Genomic DNA, 18,250 nt, shown 5'->3' with positions numbered 1-18,250 from the left:
TCCAGGACTAGAGAGAGATCCTGTCTCAAAACAAAAACTGCATGCCTCTCAAAGAAAAAAAAATCTTCTTAAGGGAAATAGGGCTGAGGTGAGGACTGTGGGGGTATCCTTTTGTTTTTGTTGTTAACAACAGTCACCCTTGGTCCCTTCCTAAAACCATAACACCAATCAGTCTGTCCAAAAAAGCCTGGTGAACCCCACCTGTAAGTCCCATGCACACACTGGCCACATCACTCTTCTGTTTCTACCTCATTGTGATGGGAACAACCAGGTCCCTTCCACCTGCTCTTCCTACAGAACAGCCACGGCTATGGCAGCGTTCTGCCATACTTTACTGCACAGCTGCCCCATGACCTACTGGATCCAGCACCCTGCCTAAGGTGCTAGTGTCGGCAGGGGAAGGCACATCATCTGGTCATACAAATGTACTCCAGTGATGCCCAAGACTCTGGCCATAGCTCCTTCTCTTCCAGTCCTCCCCTCACTGGACTGGTTTCTTCAACTGAAAAATATTACTAAAGCTGTCATGAGAATTAAACATAGGTGCACGATTTAATCCCGGTACTCTCAAGGCAGAGGCAGGCACATCTCTGAGAGTTCGAGGTCAGCCTGGATCAACAGGGTTAGTTCCATCCAGGACAGCTGAGGCTACCCAAGAGAATCCCTTGTCTTGAAAAAACAAACAAAAAAAGATACCCAGCGTCAGCAGTTCTCAATAAATGGTTGCAGAAAACAGTGTTCTGGACACAAGCAAATCCCATTATTCCATAATCTGTACCCATCTGATGTATCTGGATTCTTTCTGGTTTCTTCAGTATTAAGCATCCTCTTGGGCTAGCAAGATGACCATGGGATAAGAGCACAATTCACTAAGCCTGACAACCTGAGTTTCTCCTCATGACCTACTTGGGACAACGAAAACTGACTCCTGAAATGTGTCTTCTGGCCTCCACATTTAGTAGTAGGACCATGTAACCTGCCTCATAAAAACATAAACTGTGGGGTTGGGGATTTAGCTCAGCGGTAGAGCGCTTGCCTAGGAATGGCAAGGCCCTGGGTTCGGTCCCCAGCTCCGAAAAAAAAGAACCAAAAAAAAAAAAAAAACATAAACTGTAATAGAGTTAAAGGGGAGAGAGGTAGATTTCCAGGTTTGGCACTTGAGAGGTTATCAGCTGAGGTTCTCCATCATGCTCTCGTCCATCCCCCTGCAGCGTTCTGCATTTTTTAGGAGGGACTATAAGTTTCAGCCTTGGTGTATGCAGTCCACCTCTGTCACTGTGAGCTGGGACTCAGACCTCCAACGTTTGCACTGTCGTCTACAGCAGTTTCCAAACTGGTCTCTGAATGGCATGTTGTCACCCGGGGTATGATTAAGCGTGTCGACAGGGCTCAGCTGTGGAGACATGCAGTGTGTCCTCTGACCTCCACATGGGGCAGTGGGCTGAGGGGCTGCATGCAAGGGACTGAGCCCACTGCCAGGCTCAATGCCAAACCAGGAGGTAACCACGGTAGTGGTCCCCAGGTTAATGTTCTAGCTCCATGCCTCAGTCCGTGTTCCCTGCTGAACTCTGATGATTGGACTGCTTTCTGGCTAGAGGAGGCAGGTTCACACTAACCTGGGCACCGATTCCATGCCTTTCACCTCCCGATAGGTCTGGACCAGCTAGTGGGCGCCAGTGCCACCTCGAGAACACAGGAAAGCAGAGGAATTTGAATACGAAGTCATTATTTCTCTTCCAGGGTGGTTCCCCCTTCAGGGTGCCGTTTTCCCAATTCTAAAAATCCTGTCTTTTGGTGGAGCCACACAAACTTAGAACCCAGGCTCTGATTACTTCCGGAGGAAACTACACTTTTTTTAGTTGTTGTTGATCTATTTTTGCTACACAGCGTTTATTGAACACCGTTTAATAAAAATAGAGTAAATTACAATGTGCTGTGGAAGGTTGGAGCTTGCTGCTGGGAAGCTGATGCCAGAAGAGGCCGTGAACTTGGGGATGAGGGCTCTTTAAAGGCAGAGAGATTATGGCTGGGGGTTTGGGGGCTGGGGTGCAGACAACCCAGAGCCACTTCCTGTACACCCTCACATGAGGTGCTCTCTGGAAGGAGCGCCAAACCCTGGGCACCAGGGTCAAGAGGTAAGCAGCCAGCTGTCTGAACACGGTGATTCTGAGACATGGATAGTTAGATATGGTCACCTACTGACAAGCCACCAAAGGCTCCTATTCTAGACCTCCCTGGGGTATGCTTTAGATTGACGCCCTGGGTGTATCTGGGATGCCTCCTTGGCTATGGCCCTGGCCCTGGCCCGTTGGGTTCTTCCATCCCATGTCTCCTCCCTATCCCCTGTCCAAGGGAGCCAGGGCCTGTTAGTGCTCTCTCCCAGGGCAAGTCTACTGATCTGACTAAAAATCAAAGGGCTCTGCCACATCCTCCTCTCCTGGCCAGTGGCTCTTTCTAATCTAGCGAATGTTCCCAGGTTCTTCACTTCCTCCTGCGGTTGGTAATCTTCAGTTCATCCAGTTCCTTGTCCTTTAAGTGGGACTCAGCAGTGGTTTCTGAAAGCTGGAAGGAAGAGCATCAGACTGTTACAGAGAAAGTACATCCAGGCCACGCTGCAGACATGCCCTGCTACTGTGCACCAAGAAAAGCTGCCGCTCCTCACCCAGCTGCCTCTTCAACAGGAAAGCCTCAGTAGCCAGAGTTCCTCCTCCTCACACCTCTAGCATATCTACACAACTGCACAGCACACCATGTGTGAAGGACAGAAATGACAGACACTGGGTACGCTGCAGTTCAGAGACTATAAATCACTTGGCACTGTATAGCTCGTACAATGGCACTTAGCGAACAGTGCCATAAAAAAGGGATGGATGCTCTAAAATTAATGTTCCTTTCTCATTAGCATCTTGGACTAGGCTTTATAGAAGGGGGCAGACACTGAACATGAAGACAGAGGGCGGGTGGACTCTGCTCCCAGAGCATGTTTACGGCTAGTATTAGTTCCAAGAGCAAGATGCTACTCTGATGCCAGTTATCTTCTGGAGTGATGAAGTCGCAGACTAGTTAGCCAGTGGAGCAAAGAAGCTTCCCATCCGCTCCCTCACGTCTGTCATCCCCTGCACACACACCGCCAGGCCCAGCACACACAAGAGACTGACATTAATTTGGTTTGTCCCCTGCACAGGTCTGCACAGGCGGGAAGCCTCCAAACCGGAGCAGACACCCCCACCACCTGGGAGGCCTTCATCTAGTCTCCACTCCTGCCACTATCGGGGGTGTGGTCAGAGAAACTCTCTCCGCTGTCTAGACCTCTTCTCCTGTGTGGATATCAGACACTGCCTGGACTAAAGGATCCCCTTACCACAGGCCCAGGGACTGTGGGTACTGCACTACATCCCTGCCCAGGCTTTGGTGGCAAGGTTGGCTTTTGTATTTGTGTGGATACCCAGTGGCAGGAGCTGGCAGGTAGGCCCTGGGGAAATCAGTTGGGGGAAGCCGGGCGTCACTTCCGACCCCGTTCTCACCATGTCCAGCAGGATGTCCACCTTCAGCCGCAGGAGATTGTTCTCTTCTTCCAACTGCTGGTTTCGTTTGCGCAGGCGCTGAGTTTCCCTCCGGTCCACACCCCCACTAATCACTGAGTCTAGAGGACACAAGACAGGAGTGAAAGGGCTCTCCTCCTGCCACCCTGACGGACAAAACATCAGGAAGGGCCACTCACCTGCCACCCACTGGCCATTTTCAAACTTCAGGCTTTGCCCCGCCAGGTTCATGGTAGGAGTTCCATAGTCAAGACCCAGCTCCAGTTCTCGCGTTGACCGATCTAACTGTGGTAAGACACCATGGTGGCACAGGAAGCCGTGGAACAAGAGAGGACATCACAACGAGAAATGTTGGTTCTGGGAATTAGACTTAGGTCCTCACATCTCTCCACAGAGTCAATTCCTCACTGCCCGGGAACTCCTTTTTTAAAAATGCTACAAATTCTGAGGGAGACTTGTGGTGCCCAGGCAGGCCTTGACTGTGTAATACCGTCTCAGCCTCCCATGTAGCTGGAACTGTAGGCCTGCACACCACGCCAGGTGCTTCTCTTTTCCTTACTCAGCACCCAAGAGTCTGGTTGATATACAGAGTTATCAATTAGCTGCTGTGAAATCGATGAATAGGGAAGATGGCTCTGGGCAGGCAGAGCAACATAAAGGAGGCTCTTGTAAGGTTGGGTGGTTGAAGCAAAAGGCGCACAGAGGATAAGGCCATAAGGTACTTTATGTGTCTTTCTCAACCTGAGCCACTGTCCTGTACAACAGGATGCTATTAAGGCCCCCGGAAGATAGAGTAATGGCTCAGAGGTTAAGAGCACTGGCAGCTTCCAGAGGTCCTGAGTTCATATCCAGCAACCACATGGTGGCTCAAAACCATCTGTAATGGAATCTGGTGCCCTCTTCTGGCCTGCAGACATACAGGTAGGCAAACCACTGTATATATATATTTAATAAATAAATAAATAAATAAATAAATAAATAAATAAATAAATCTTAAAAGGACTCTGTACACCATGTTTTGTGTTTCCCTATCCCAGCACTTGCCTGTGATATCCTGCAAAACTGCAGGGAGGGTGAGCTTTGAGTCACGCTCAGACAGTAGTTTTATTAGCAAGTCTTTAGGACAAGTGTCCCATTGAGAGCACCAGGTGCATCTGTGTCACCAGTGTCAGGAAGGAGGTTGGCAGCCCAGTGCATGGAAAACTAGGATCCCAGACTGTTTAGCCCTGGCCTTAGTAGGGCTGCCACCATGATGTTAACTGGGGACTAGGGGCAATGGACTCAGAGTCTTCGGAGCTGGGCAATCCTTGCTTCCTAACTCAGACAGACTTGTAAAGAACTGGCTAGTCTGTGCAAATGTCACGTGGGAAAGGGACAAGGGAACTAGGGTCTGTCATCTCTTGGTATGAAAGATCCAGCAATAGCACCCAGATTTAAGGGCAGGAATGTGGTGGGGTTGAGATCCCAGTTTGTGGTCACAGATGCTGATAGGGTTGTGTGTGTGGACCTGTGTGGATCTGCACCGGGGATGGCAGGGGCGTCTCAGAGCTAGGGATGGCTTTATTATGTATTTTCTAAGTGTGGGCCATGTGTTCAGGTGGGCTCCATGTTGCATTTGGAAAGTTAACTTTGTTCCAGTGCTATCATAGCCCCAAATGGTTTTGGAACCCTTCCTTTGGAACTGTTATCCTTTCAAATGTCACTAACAATGGCAAGTCAATATTTTCTGTGACTCTCCAAAATAAACTTGATTTGGGCCGTGGGCAGATTGTGGGGTGCACACCATTAATCCCAACACTTCCGGGGCAGAAGCAGGCAGATCTCTGTGCGTTTGAAGCCATCTTGTTCTACATAGAGAGCTCCAGGACAGCCAGGACTACACAGCGACTCTGTTCTCAAAGCAACAGCAGATTTATTTTTATTTTATGTGTATGAGTGCTTTGCCATCCCGTATGTCTGTGAACTTTGTAAATGCAATACCAGAAGAGGCCAGAAGAGGGTGGTGGATCCCCTGGAACAATAGCTACAGAGGGTTGTGAGCCATCATTGGGAACTGGGAACCCAGCCCAGATTCTCTGCAAGAGCAAACAAGGACCCTTAATGGCTAAGCCATCTCTCAAGGCCCTGAACTGATTATTTTATTTTATTTTATTTATTTTTGGAGACAGAGTCTCTCTTTGTACCCTGGATGCCTCGGAACTTGAGTAGACCAGGCTAGCCTCTTGATCGCTGAGAGTAAAGGTGTGCCACGATACGCAGCTTGAATTTGATCTTTAAACATGACTGGAGTTAATTATTTGAACAAGTTCTGGAACTGAAATGTAAGTCAGATTGGACAATATCACATGGGACCATTTCACAATGAGGCTGGCTGTCATAGCTCTTGAATAAACACCGACAGTAGTTCCCATGCAGGAATTCAAACTTGACTAATAATATAAACTCCGAGGATGCCCTCCCGCAGTGTTGCCTCTCTACCGAGAGACCACTCATGCCACCCCAAGTCTCCACTCACAGAGTGCAGGTTAGAGAGAGAGGCCGACTTCCGAGGAGGAGTCTTCTTCGGGCTGAATATGCTCCCAAAGAGAGGCATCCCTGACTCAATGAGGAGACACTGGCACTTCTTTCTCCTAAAGTCAGAAAAAAAAAAAGGGACCTCACTTCATTGTTCTCTTACCATGAGAACATCTTACCCCTTGAGGATTACCAATCCTGGCAATACCTTCTGGGAACAGTCGTCCCTTTAGACAGAACAGTAAAAGAAGACTTGAAGTCGGGGCTGGGGATTTGGCTCAGTGGTAGAGCGCTTGCCTAGCAAGCACAAGGCCCTGGGTTTGGTCCCCAGCTCCGGAAAAAAAAAAAAAGAAGACTTGAAGTCCTAACAGGTAGGAGCACCCATGTGCTGGGTGCTTCCTGTGTACCAGGAAGTGTGTGCTAAGGTCTTTGCATAATCTCATTTAACTCAACTACTCCTCGACGCGCCCCTCCTATTCACCCCATTTGATTGGTGACATTTGGACAGCCAAGGTCTTCAGTGGGAACAGGCATTGGAACCAAAGTTCGAGTGGCTTCACAGTGATGCTAACCTCAGGCAACTCTGTCACCCGTTGGCATCGTGTGGCGCACGGGAGGATATTTCTACTATTCCTGTCAGACAGTAAGAGCAGCACCAGGAACGCTAACTTCTGCATAGACGTCATTCTAAAGCCATGAAGCGATACTCGGATTTCACTCCCGGATCGAGAGTGGTACTTATAACTCAGTCCGTGTGTCAAGTCACCTGACTTGGTGAGGTCTTAAGGAGAGAGCCAGCCCAGGATGGCGCTGACAATGACACTCAGCACACTAGTTTTAATCACAGCACAAAACCCCCCTCATAAAATCCGTAACATCACGTAGGCTCGGGAAAGAGGCCAGCTTTTAAGTAAAACAAGTAAAGAGAAGTCATAAAACCACAAGGCTTCATGGCAGGTTTTGTTTTTTCAACGTGTGTGCTTCTGTGCTGTATGCGTGCATATGTGCGGGGGTATGCGTGTGCTTTATGAATACGTATGTGTGTAAGATGCAGGGTCTGGACGGGGACGTCGGGTGTCCTCTTGGATTCCCTTTGGACGGGGTATCTCACTGAACCTGGAGCTACACTGGTGACCAGCAAGTACCAGCAGACCTGTCTCTGCCGCCAGCAGTCCTAGAATTGCACGTGTCAGAGTCCTTAGCAAGCTTTTGACTGAGACGTTGGGGGACTTGAATCCAGGTCCTCATGCTTGAGCAGTAAGTACCCACATTCACTGAGCCTTTCCCCCAGGCCCCCTCACAGACTCTAAACACACACACACCCTTCAAGGCACAGGACATATTAGTGCCCAGAAAGATGCTCCCATATCAGCAGCTGCAAGACCTCTGGATGGCTGGATAGGCGATTCTGCTGAGATCCTAGGATTCTTTAGTGAAGCTCTCTCATAGAGGACCCAGGGCCAAGAAAGTTAAGGGCTTGTACCTGGTTTCCAACCAACACTGTTGCTCACCCTCCGAGCGTCGTGCCTTGTGTCTGCGGATTCCTGGAACTAGAATTACTGGCGTTTGTGAGTTGGGGATCGAATTCGGATTCTCTGCAACAACAACCGGTTCTCTGTGTCTCAGAGCCATCCCTCCATCCCTTGAGTCCCTTATAATCACAAAGAACAGCACCAAGCTCGCAGGTTAAGAGTGCTTTCATGTTTACAAATTACTGGGACATCAGATGCTCAGCACGACCCTGGGAAGTAGATCGACTTGTCTCCCTTTTCAGGAAACTGCACTTATTGTGCGAAGCTTTAGTTTGCATCGGGCTATAAAACACATTATCTTCCTTCTGACAAAAAAAATTAAAGGAAGCATCTTTGGTTTTCACTGGATTCTCAAAGGGAACGTGTCTCGAAAAAGTTAAGAGCCAGCCAGTCTCGCGTCTGCAGGCTCACGGGCCACAGCACCTAAGAGTTCAGTACCGGTTAGAAGACCTTCAAAGGATGGGTCAAAACACCATCTCCGAGTCACCGTCGCAAGATGCACCAGGGGAGCACGCCACCACCGGGCCTGCCCGCTATCCTCTCCAGGGGTACCCAGGCATCCCACCCACCACGACTGATACGGGTATCCGCACGCTGCTCCCAGATGTACCTGTGTGCAAAGCCAGAGTCCAGAGCTAGCCCTCAGGGTTCTGCAAGGATCCGCCCAGGCCGCGTCAACTGCCGCGACCGCGATTGGCTGGCACCCGGCTCCCCATCGTGCGCACGCGCGGCTTCTCTGGTTTCTACCACTGAGGACAGAGGGAAAACCACCTCCGAGACGAGCCTCCGAGAAGCAGCGAGGTCCCCTGAGTCTCCCTCGGGTTCATGAATAGAGGAAAGCCTCGAGCACGTCTTCTGGAGATACACACAAAGCCTTGTGGCATAGGCCGGGAGAGGCGTGCCCCCTAAACGTGTTGGTCTGGTCCCCGGGTCGCCGCTGTCGCCATAGTAACCGTGTACACTGGCAACAAGGCAGGCTGAGAGCTGCTTTGTTGTGTTAAAGGAGTACGTGGTAACCCTGGCTGGACTCATAGTAGCAAAATGGCCCGACCTGCGACTCCCCCGCCCCGGCCACAAAGCAAACCGCGCCCCTTCCCGGCGGTTTGGGGTCGCGGATGCCGGCGGCCATCCGGAGCTTGGTCGGGTCGCCCGAGGGGCGGGTGGTGGAACTCGCCCTGAGGCTTTGGGATTCTGCCGAAGCTTTCAGGTAAGACAAGCACGACGACTCCCTGCCAATAGCAAACTGGCTCCTGCCAGGCCTGCCTCCTCCACACTCCCACAAGCAAGGGAAACTGAGGTTCAGGGAAGGTCGCCTAGTGAACAAGGGGCAGAGAAACTGGAGAGTCAGTTCTAAGGGCTGGTATTGTAGCTCAGTTCGGTAAATGAAGAAATGGGCCATTCAGAAGGCGTTTCCTATCTGCCTAGTGGGTGCACGAGGTCATCCCAGCCATAAATGACAGGGATGAGCGTTCTATGCCTCCAAACAGTTTTCCTCCACCTTCGTCACACAGCATTCGAAGAGAGAATTCCACATCAAAACCCACCATATCTGGTGTAGCAATCACTACAGAAACACAAAGCAGAGCACGTTTGTAAATTGCGATCATTCTAGCAGTTTTTGGATGTTGAATGCAGAGCCTTGTGCACGCTGATTCCGGTGATATCCTTGAAGCACCTTTCATATTTTGAGATAAGGTCTCACTGGATACTCCTATCTCATCCTCCTGCCTCAGCCTCTCAGTGCTGGAATTACAGACACACACCCAGCCTGGCTTCAGACCCCTACTCTTTTGTTTTGCTTCATTTGTTTGAGATTTGAGACTGGGGCTCACCATGTAGTTCTGGCTGGTCTCCAACTTAAAAAGACCCTCCTGCCTCTGTCTCCAGAGAGCTCAGATTAAAGGCTAGGGCTACCATACCCAGCCCTGTGCTTTTAAAGGTCAATTCAAAACAGATAAAATTAACTTGAGTATTATTGCATTTAACTGGGTTTGTCCAAAACATGATTAAACAAATATCTTAAATTTTACCACATGTTTGTTTTTAATTTTAAAAGAAATTTTACCTTCTTCAGTCACGCTAGCCAAACTTAAGGACTTTGTTTCCCTGTGTGACTAGTGGCAATGGGCCTGGGCAGCGTCCAAGGAGCGCCCTTCCAACCTTGTTGTCCTCTGTCTGGGTGGCGTTTCTTCTCCCCTTCAACCAGTTAACTCCTTCTCTTCCTTCTCACCTTGATCTCTGTAACTAGGTCAAAACAAACTGTTGCAGCAGTCCAGAGGCAGCAGCAGGAGGATCTCTGTAAGTTGTAGGCCAGCCTGGTCTACATAGCAAGTGCCAGGCCAGCCAGGGCTACGTGGTGAGACGCTGCCTCAAAACAAGAAACAAAGCCACATTGCCATCTCATAATCCTGTTCTTCTTTGGGAGCAGTAGGGAGTTATAATTCATCATCACATGCATAATTTTTATGACCTATGTTTTATAATTATGTACTTTAATTTTACAAGTCTACCCCATTAGCCCCACTAGGGCCATGCATCCTGTCTGGCCCAGTTTACCATTCTATGCCCAGTTGGAGCACACTTTCTGGTCTGTGGAAGGTCCTCAGTAAATAGTCATCAAGTGGCTGAAAGTTGACGGTGAACAGAGGTCCAGTACCGCAGTCTGCATTTCGAGAGCTATCCAATGCTAACTCTGAGTTGGGATAGTCAACCACCCCCCTAAATAATGCCCCGAGGGGAAAGGTTCCTCAGCTCCCACTCACCCACCCCAGCACCTGGCCCTATGCTTGCCATAGCTCGGCTTTCAATGGAGCTCGCTTTCCCTCCTCTGCAGGCAACGGCAGAAAACTTACTGGGCTCCAGAGCACACAAATCCTTAAATGGTATGAAGGAGAATTCAGCCTGGAGCAGTGTGTGTATTGTAAACATTCCTCTTTAGAAGCTACTCAGTTCTCACATTAGGTGTGAGTAATAGCATTAGGCTAAAGCTAGAAACTTCCTGACAGAGTCATCGGAGCCTAGCTTCCCAGAGAACATAGTGTAATTTTCCAGCCATCCTGGGGAGTAGGTAGGAGGACAATGAGAAGCCCTGAGGTGCACCTGCCTCTGCTCACCCCCGCTTGGCCTGAGAGCCTAACCCTGCTCACCCCCGCTTGGCCTGCGAGCCTAACCCTGCTCACCCCCGCTTGGCCTGCGAGCCTAACCACTAGGAGCAGAGAGCCGGAAACGGTTGGAGCAGTACAGGGGTCGGGGATGGGGCAGATGGGAGGGATCTTTGCTGCCATCAAGGCCAGCAGAGTAATGATCAGACTCGGTTCAAACTTCGAGTCTGACCCTGAATTTATTTTAGGCATCTTTAAGAGAAAAAAAAAAAAAGGGAAAGAAAGAAGAAAGATTCCGGGTGATAAATTTCAATCCCATGAGCACAACAAAGCTCAAAGCGATGTACAAAGTGAAGTACAGGCGAGCCCTTCCACAAGAATGGAAGGTTTTATGGATAACGAGAAAACAGGCTGAGGATAAGGAAGTGTGGTAAGGGTGTGGAGGAGGATAGCGCTATAAACCTCTGAACAGGCAAGGTCAAGAAAGGGACTGGGGGATCCGTACGGCCCGGTCACACAGTTAGCACCAGGCCAATGAACTATGCCAGTGCCTTCTGGTGAGAAAATAGATTGTATACGATTCGAAGAGACAACCTCTGTGTTTACCCTCCTGGCTTTCCCAGAGCTTAGCTGTGAGCACAAGGACCGGGTGCTCCTACAGAGCAGTGTGTGATAGACATCTTCTTCCAAGGACAAACAAGTACTGAGTGGTTACTCTAACCCTAGTGAGCTCTCCCTCCCCCCAGTAATTGTCCCAATGGAGAAAGACATAGAAGTAAGTCAGTCCAGTTCAGGTTTTCTTTCTCGAGACAGGATTTGGCTAGGTAGCCCAAGCCTGCCGACTTTATATATCAAGTGTTGTAACAGTTGAAAGTAGACATGTAAAAGAATCATGGTTCTGGGGGTTGGGGATTTAGCTCAGTGGTAGAGCGCAAGGCCCTGGGTTCGGTCCTCAGCTCCGGGAAAAAAAAAAAAAAGAATCATGGTTCTGGGGGCCTGGAATAATGATCTTCTAGAAGGTCTTTCAAAAGATGATGTATTACACAAGGGCCAAGTCCATGGAAGGACCCTCATGTGCAGAGGCATAGGGCATAAGGGCCAGCTAGACGGTTCAGCAGGGACAGATGCTCACCACACAAGCCTGGCAACCTGGCCTCTATCGCTGGGCCAGGCAGCAGGAGGAAGCTGACTCCCTGAGGTTGTCGTCTTCTGATCTCCACGTGTGCGCCAGGGTCTTGTGCTCTTCCCCATTAATAAAAATATTTTTTAAAGAGTATATCATGACAGGAAACTGGGACAAGTCCGTGGGCCAGGCCTCTGGGATGCCTGGCCGGGGAGAAGAGAGTGGAGAGGAAGACTGAATTGGGGGAGTGGGGTGCAGGAAGGACTATGTTAAGGAGACCTGGGTTAGTGTCTCCATGAAGCTCCGTCTTTGCTCTTGTCATTATTAAAGATCTGCCTGGGGACAAGACCTAAGGCTCTGGCCTTCGTTATTGCCGGGTCATCGGCATTGGACTCTGGATATGGAGGGAGATAGGGTAGAACCTAGCTGGACCCAGGAGACAGGCAGAGTGTCCCAAAGCTAGAAAGGAGGAAGAGTGGTGATGGGGCCATTTTTCTGAGGAAACAGAAAACCCTAGAAGGCTTGTGTTGAGGAGATGGACTGTTGTCCTGCGATTATACCTCCTGAGAGCTAGAAAGGGTGTGGCTTACATGTGACAGGGCAAGACAGTGCAAAGGTCCCTCCATCTTGTATTCTTGCTGAGCCATTTCACATTCAACTAGAATCTGCTCTTCTTGCTGGAGAATCCATGAAAAATTGCCCAGCTCTAGTCTAGGAACCAGAGGTGGTGATGTCCTAGCACCTATAGATGCTATAGCTTCTGTAAGCTTCTGGTGAGTTACTGCTGCTTCTGTGAAGCCTCCGGCAGCTGTGAGCCAGATGCCAGGACTTTGTGTCTGCCTTTAAAAACTCGGGGCCACAGCTAAGTCCCTGAACACCGGGGTGTGGCTAACCAACCGGAATAAAGAGATTCAACTGGCTACAAACAGTATCCCAGCGGTCCTCTCTCCTGGGCTATTCATGACCTCCTCCACATCATCTCTTACAACAGAGGCCCGGAAACGCAATGAGGTTTGTTTTACCTTCTAGTCCGGATGCTGGCTTGTGGAGTAGTCGGCAGACCTGGGCTTTTCAGTGCTGTGGCCTCTTTACCCTAAAAACTAAGACAGGGCTGTCAGATGGCTCTGCAGATAATGCCTGCTGCCAAGGGGGCTGCAGAGATGGCTCAGTGGTTAAGAGCACTGACTGCTCTTCCAGAGGCCCTGAGTTCAAATCCCAGCAACCACATGGTGGCTCACAACCATCTGTGATGAAATCTGATGCCTTCTTGTGTGTCTGAAGACAGCGACAATGTACTCACATACATAAAATAAATCTTTAAAAAAAAAAGATTGATGAACCGAGTTTGATCTCTGGAACCCACTCAGTGGAAAGAGAAGACTTGTCTTTCACACATTGTCTTATGACCACACACACCTACCATGTGCATGAGTCCTCAAAAATTTGAAAATGTTAAAAAAAAAACCTACAATTTTCTATCATGAGTGTGGGGAGAGCCAGGCATTCTGAAATTAAACGAATTAGTACAGGACTGGAAAGATGGCTCAGTGGTTAAGGGCATTGATTGTTCTTCCAGTGAACCCAAGTTCAAATCCCAACACCTGCATGGCAGCTCATAACTGTAACTCCAAGATCTGACACCCTCATACAGTCATACATGCAGGCAAAACACCAGTGCACATTAAAAACAAGGTTAAGAAAGAAGTACAGAGCTGAGGATAGAGCTCAGTGTACGGAGCTTGTCCACCATGCCTGAAGCCATAGGTTAATACCTACCACGGAGGTGGGGTGGCTACTGTGCAAACACGAGGACCTGTGTTTGCATCCCCAAACCCATATAAATAAAACTAGTCCTGGTGGTGTGCACCTGTGTCAGAACATGGTCCGGGAACGGAGCTGTGTGAGGAGAATTCTGAGTGCTTGTGAGAATACTCCAAGAACAGGAGAATGTTTTTGGTTGCATTAGACTTTAGTCTGCCTCATTTATCCGCTCCCTTCTCCCAGGTCCCACTATCTCTAGAGCGGTGACACTCCTGTAACCCCAGTCAGAGGAGGCTCTGGCAAGGACATGGGGTTTGTAGGTCAGCCAGTCTAGCTGGTGAGCTTCAGGGATACTGAGAAACCCTGTCTCACAAAACAAGGTGGAGAGTGAGTGAAGAAAGACATCCTGACGTCATCCTCTGGTCTTCACACTAGCCTGCCTGGGCACACGCGCGCGCGCGCACACACACACACACACACATACACACACACACACACACACACACACACACTACATGTGCTTTGAAATCCTGTTAAGAATGAACTTCCCAGGGCTGGAGAGATGGCTCAGTGGTTAAGAGCACTGACTGCTCTTCCAGAGGTCCTGAGTTCAATTCCCAACAACCACACGGTGGCTCACAACCATCTGTAATGAGATCTGATGCCCTCTTCTGGAGTGTCTGAAGACAGCTATAGTACAGTATACTTATATTAAGTAAATAAATAAATCTTTTTAAAAAAGAATGAGCTTCCCAGGGCTGGAGAGATGGCTCAGTGGTTAAGAGCACTAACTGTTCTTCCAGAGGTCCTGAGTTCAAATCTCAGTAACCACACAGTGGCTCACAACCATCTGTAATGGGATCTGATCCATCTTCTGGTGTGTCTGAAGACAGCGACAGTGTACTCACATATATAAAATAAATGTATCTTTAATTGAAAAAACAAAATATACCTTATATCCTTAGATTTTGAAAGTTAAGATACACATAAATACATATCTGCCTACCGGGTTTTCTTGAAGATTGATTTGATTTTTATGTATGCGGGGGCACGTGCCCACCTGCAGATGCAACAGGAGGCCAGAAGAGGGCGCCAAATCATTGGAGTTACACATTGGTATGAGCTGCCCAGCCTAGGTGCTAGGACCCAAACTCAGGTTCTTTCTAAAAGCATCAAGCACTCCTAACCCTGAGCCATCTTTCCAGACCTCTGCCGTTTTGTTTGTTTTTAGGGTATGTTTTGTAGTTTATTTTAAATTACATGTATTTAGTCATTGTGTATTTAGAGTATGTGCTACAGTGGAGACCAGAGGACAACTTATGGGTGTCTGTTCTTTCCTGTACCATGTGGATCCCAGGAATCAAGGTTATCTGCTTTGAGTCCTTTTTCTCTTAATGCCCAAGGACAATTAAAATTTTTAAATTTAGATTATGTGTGTATATATGTGCGGATCTATTTATACATGTTGAGTGCAGTATCTGCAGAGACCAGAAGGGGCGTCGGCTGCCCTGGAGCTGGAGTTACAGGAGCTTATGAGCCCCCTGACATGGATGCTTGGAGCCAAAGTCAGGTCATTTGCAAGAGTAGAAGCCTCTCTTATCCACAGAGGCATCTCTGGGATCCCAGGTAACTGCCCATAGGAACAAGTTAGTGTGGTAGGCTTTAATTATTCATTTACTTACTCGAGATGGGGTCTCTATTGCTGGAGTTGATTTATTTGCTCTAATCCTCCTCGGTGGCTGCCTGAGTTCCTTGCTGCCCCCCTCCCTCAATGCTTTGGCTTCTCCAATGAAAGCCACACATACATGAAGCCTTCTATTTAAGATACATCAATCATCTCAGGGATTGGGCCACTCCCGAATTCTGAGTTGCTAACACCTCTACTCCCATACTCTTGAATTATTACTTAGTAAAATCTGTATTCCATCCTTGCTACCAGAGACCCAATGTGGGGGATGCTGGGGCCGCTCTTCCATGGCTGGTGCTGTGTTCCGAAGCTCTCAAGTTTGCATCCTCTTCCTGTCTGGCATGGTGATTGTTAATCCTCCTCCTTCGGTCCCCTTGCCCATGAATCCTAAAGTCCTGTCTCTGTCTTCCTGCCCAGCCTTGGCTGCCGGCAACTTTATTTACCAATTAGGACCAACTTGTGAGGCCCCTCAGCACCTCATGTGCCGGATTGTCATGCATTTTGGGAAGCCATAATGCAAGCATTAAACAAAATCCTCAGCAAGTTTCACTTTGTATCTCTGACTGGCCTGGAACTCACTATAGACCAGGCTGACCTTGAAATCAGTGATCTTTCTGCCTCACCCCCATTGAGGGCTGGGATTAAAAGGGTGCACCACCACACATGACCACGTGGGGGCAGTTTGCAGTGGGAAGTGACTGTTTAGGTACCCGAGGGAGGAGATGCTGGTCTGTTTCTCAGTAGCTTCTATTCTCAGCCACTGGAGGCTCAGCCCTGGCTCACACAATCATTATCAGTGACAAAGTGACGACTCAGGTTATCATTGTGTTAAATTAATTCTACCAAAATTGGGTGTGCGTTTTTTTCTTTCCTTTCTTGGGTACAGCTGTAAGATGTCGGGATATAGGGAATGTGCTACCCTTACAGCCTTGACAGCCAGGGCGGATTGTATAACGTGAATTTTGGGGACTGGGGACGTGACTCAGTGGATGAGAGGGATTACTGCTCTTACAGAGGACCTTGCCTCCTGCACAGGCTCCACCTGCCCCTCTGGCATCACCCAGTCTTTACCTGGTCCAGTTCCCTTGATTTCCATCTCACTGATGAACTGTACCCGTGTATCACAGAACTCTGTCTTTGAGGAACTCAGAGCCCATCCAGCAAATCGGCCTCCCGGATTATATATAAATTGTAAATAACCCAGGCTTTCCGTTGCATGTACTATATCCATTGCAAATACTTTCTGTTGCATATAGTAACATGACATGATATTTAATTCTTAAATGGTTTACATATTTTTATTTTATGTACATTTTGTTTTATTTTATGTACATTGGTGATCTGCCTACATGTATGTCTGTGTGAGGGTGTCAAATCCCCTGGAACTAAAATTACACACAGTTGTGAGCTGCCACGTGGATGCTGGAATTGAATATGGATTCTTTGGAACAGCACCAACCACTGAACCATCTTACTGTGATATTCTTAAGCCACACCATCACCAGGGAAACTACGTCTTTGACGCGGTGCCTCACAGCTATCTATAACTCCAGTTCCTAGGGTTCCAGTCAATCTACAGGTAGTGGGTACTCAGGTGCCACACACACATGCGTGCAAAAAAATACTCATACACCAAGAGGAGAAAGAAAACCACCCTGGCCAGGCAATGGTACAAGTGCCTTTGACATTGTAGAGGAAGGCAGGCCGCTGAGTTGGAGGCCATCAGGCCTATACTAAGAGACCCTGTATCTGAAAAAACCAACCAACCAAACAGGCAAACCAAACCATACAGGGCCACCAGTCGCTGGAGCCCCAGCATTTGGGGGCAGGAACAGGTGAAACCTAGGAGTTCTCTGGCTAGCTAAAAGTGTTGAATAGAAAATCCCATCTCGGGCTGGAGAGATGGCTCAGTGGTTAAGAGCACTGACTGCTCTTCCAGAGGTCCTGAGTTCAATTCCCAGTAACCACCTGGTGGCTGACAACCATCTGATGCTCTCTTCTGGTGGGCCTGAAGACAGGGACAGTGTAGTCATATACAATAAATAAATAAATCTTTTTAAAAAAAGAAAAAGAAAATCCCATTTCTAGAAATAAGGTCAAAGGTTACAGAAGAAGCTTGCCAGTGTCATTCTTCACGTGCGTCACATACAGATGTATAAAGAAATTGTGGGGGTTGGGGATTTGGCTCAGTGGTAGAACGCTTGCCTAGGAAGTGCAAGGTCCTGGGTTCGATCCCCAGCCCCGGAAAAAAAAAAAAAAAGAAATTGTGAGATATCAAAGGCGAAGATTACTTGATTACAATCCAAAACAGACGTAAATGATGTGGTTATGACAAGGCTGTGGAGGGGAAGGCTATCTGGGAAAACAGATACCTTTGAATAAGTATTTTGCATCAGTTCGGAAAAAAATAAAGGGCTTCCCAAGCGACAGCCGTTCTTCCTGCATGACTTTGTTTGGCCCCTTAGCATCCAGGTGAGCAGGTTATTGTTTTTAAAGATGGTTTTATGCCCTTTGTGCTCCCCAGCAGGCTGCCCGGATAAAGAACAAGATTAGAGCAGAAAGAGAGGAAACTTTTTTGTCTGCCAGTCTACGAGAAATTGGTCAATGTCGTCTGCTAAGACGATGGAAGCTATCAACGTCGCCGCCCTACCAATGCTAGCATTGGACGAACGCCTGGTGGTCTCTGTCAATGCGAGGAAGGTGCTGGAGAATGCTTTGAGGAAGCAGCTGCAGGAAAACCCACCCGGTATCCTTCTAAAGCTGCCACCCACAGTCAGGCCAAGCACACCCAACGGGGGACACCAGGTATAATGAGTGCTTATAGTTCATAGATGTCACCTGTGAGCACACACTACATACCGCAGTAATTTCCTCCAAGGACTTAAGTCCTTTCTACCCTCAAAAGGAACGTCACATTTTGAAGCATTGTTTGACTTGAGGTTTTATTGTTTTGTTTTGTTTAATTTTTTTTTTTTTTTTTGGTTCTTTTT

General features: G+C 48.4%; 2 protein-coding genes and 1 long non-coding RNA gene across 12 annotated transcripts in view; 2 read left to right on the top strand and 1 right to left on the bottom strand.

Annotated features, from left to right (window-relative positions):
* Window positions 1–1,709: 1,709 nt before the first annotated feature.
* On the bottom strand, window positions 1,710–8,268 carry Cby1 (chibby 1, beta catenin antagonist). 4 transcript variants are annotated; one of them, XM_087555744.1, is made up of 6 exons: window positions 8,199–8,268; window positions 7,379–7,651; window positions 6,058–6,172; window positions 3,722–3,827; window positions 3,525–3,643; window positions 1,710–2,562 (listed from the first exon to the last, which is right to left on the bottom strand). In XM_087555744.1, the coding sequence occupies exons 3-6, from the start codon at window positions 6,133–6,135 to the stop codon at window positions 2,482–2,484; spliced, it is 384 nt and encodes a 127-aa protein (XP_087411870.1). In that variant the 5' UTR covers window positions 6,136–6,172; window positions 7,379–7,651; window positions 8,199–8,268; the 3' UTR covers window positions 1,710–2,481. The 4 variants fall into 4 exon arrangements, with proteins under 4 accessions (XP_087411870.1, XP_087411868.1, XP_087411869.1 ...); XM_087555742.1 differs by having other exon boundaries at window positions 7,540–7,651; XM_087555743.1 differs by lacking the exon at window positions 7,379–7,651 and having other exon boundaries at window positions 8,027–8,268.
* LOC134479938 (uncharacterized) lies at window positions 2,477–4,544 on the top strand. The gene is made up of 2 exons (XR_015625765.1): window positions 2,477–2,781; window positions 3,185–4,544. It is a non-coding gene; the product is annotated as an uncharacterized LOC134479938 (long non-coding RNA).
* Window positions 8,269–8,533: 265 nt separating the features above from the next.
* The window catches only part of Fam227a (family with sequence similarity 227, member A), a 42,372-nt gene continuing 32,655 nt past the window's right edge, over window positions 8,534–18,250 (top strand). For 3 of the 7 annotated variants that reach the window (XR_015623929.1, XM_087556567.1, XM_087556568.1), the window contains exons 1-2: window positions 8,534–8,795; window positions 17,785–18,006. Coding sequence is in view for 2 of the 7 variants with exons in the window: in XM_087556566.1 (XP_087412692.1) it covers window positions 17,865–18,006 (142 nt within the window). In the remaining 5 variants the exon portion in view is untranslated. 7 annotated transcript variants of the gene reach the window in all.

This window comes from Rattus norvegicus, chromosome 7 (assembly GCF_021556685.1).
Source record: "Rattus norvegicus strain SHRSP/BbbUtx chromosome 7, alternate assembly SHRSP_T2T, whole genome shotgun sequence".
Lineage (NCBI taxonomy): Eukaryota > Metazoa > Chordata > Mammalia > Rodentia > Muridae > Rattus > Rattus norvegicus.
The sequence above is the reverse complement of the archived record's forward strand: the minus strand, read 5'-3'. Positions and strand labels throughout refer to the sequence as shown.

Excerpts from the sequence above, each read along its gene's own strand:
- Cby1 (XM_087555743.1), bottom strand. The coding sequence starts at position 6,135 with ATGCCTCTCTTTGGGAGCATATTCAGCCCGAAGAAGACTCCTCCTCGG. Across the intron at positions 3,828-6,057 it reads CTCTCTCTAACCTGCACTCT|TTAGATCGGTCAACGCGAGA; the intron begins GTGAGTGGAGAC and ends GTCTTACCACAG. Across the intron at positions 2,563-3,524 it reads TGGACATCCTGCTGGACATG|CTTTCAGAAACCACTGCTGA; the intron begins GTGAGAACGGGG and ends TCTTCCTTCCAG.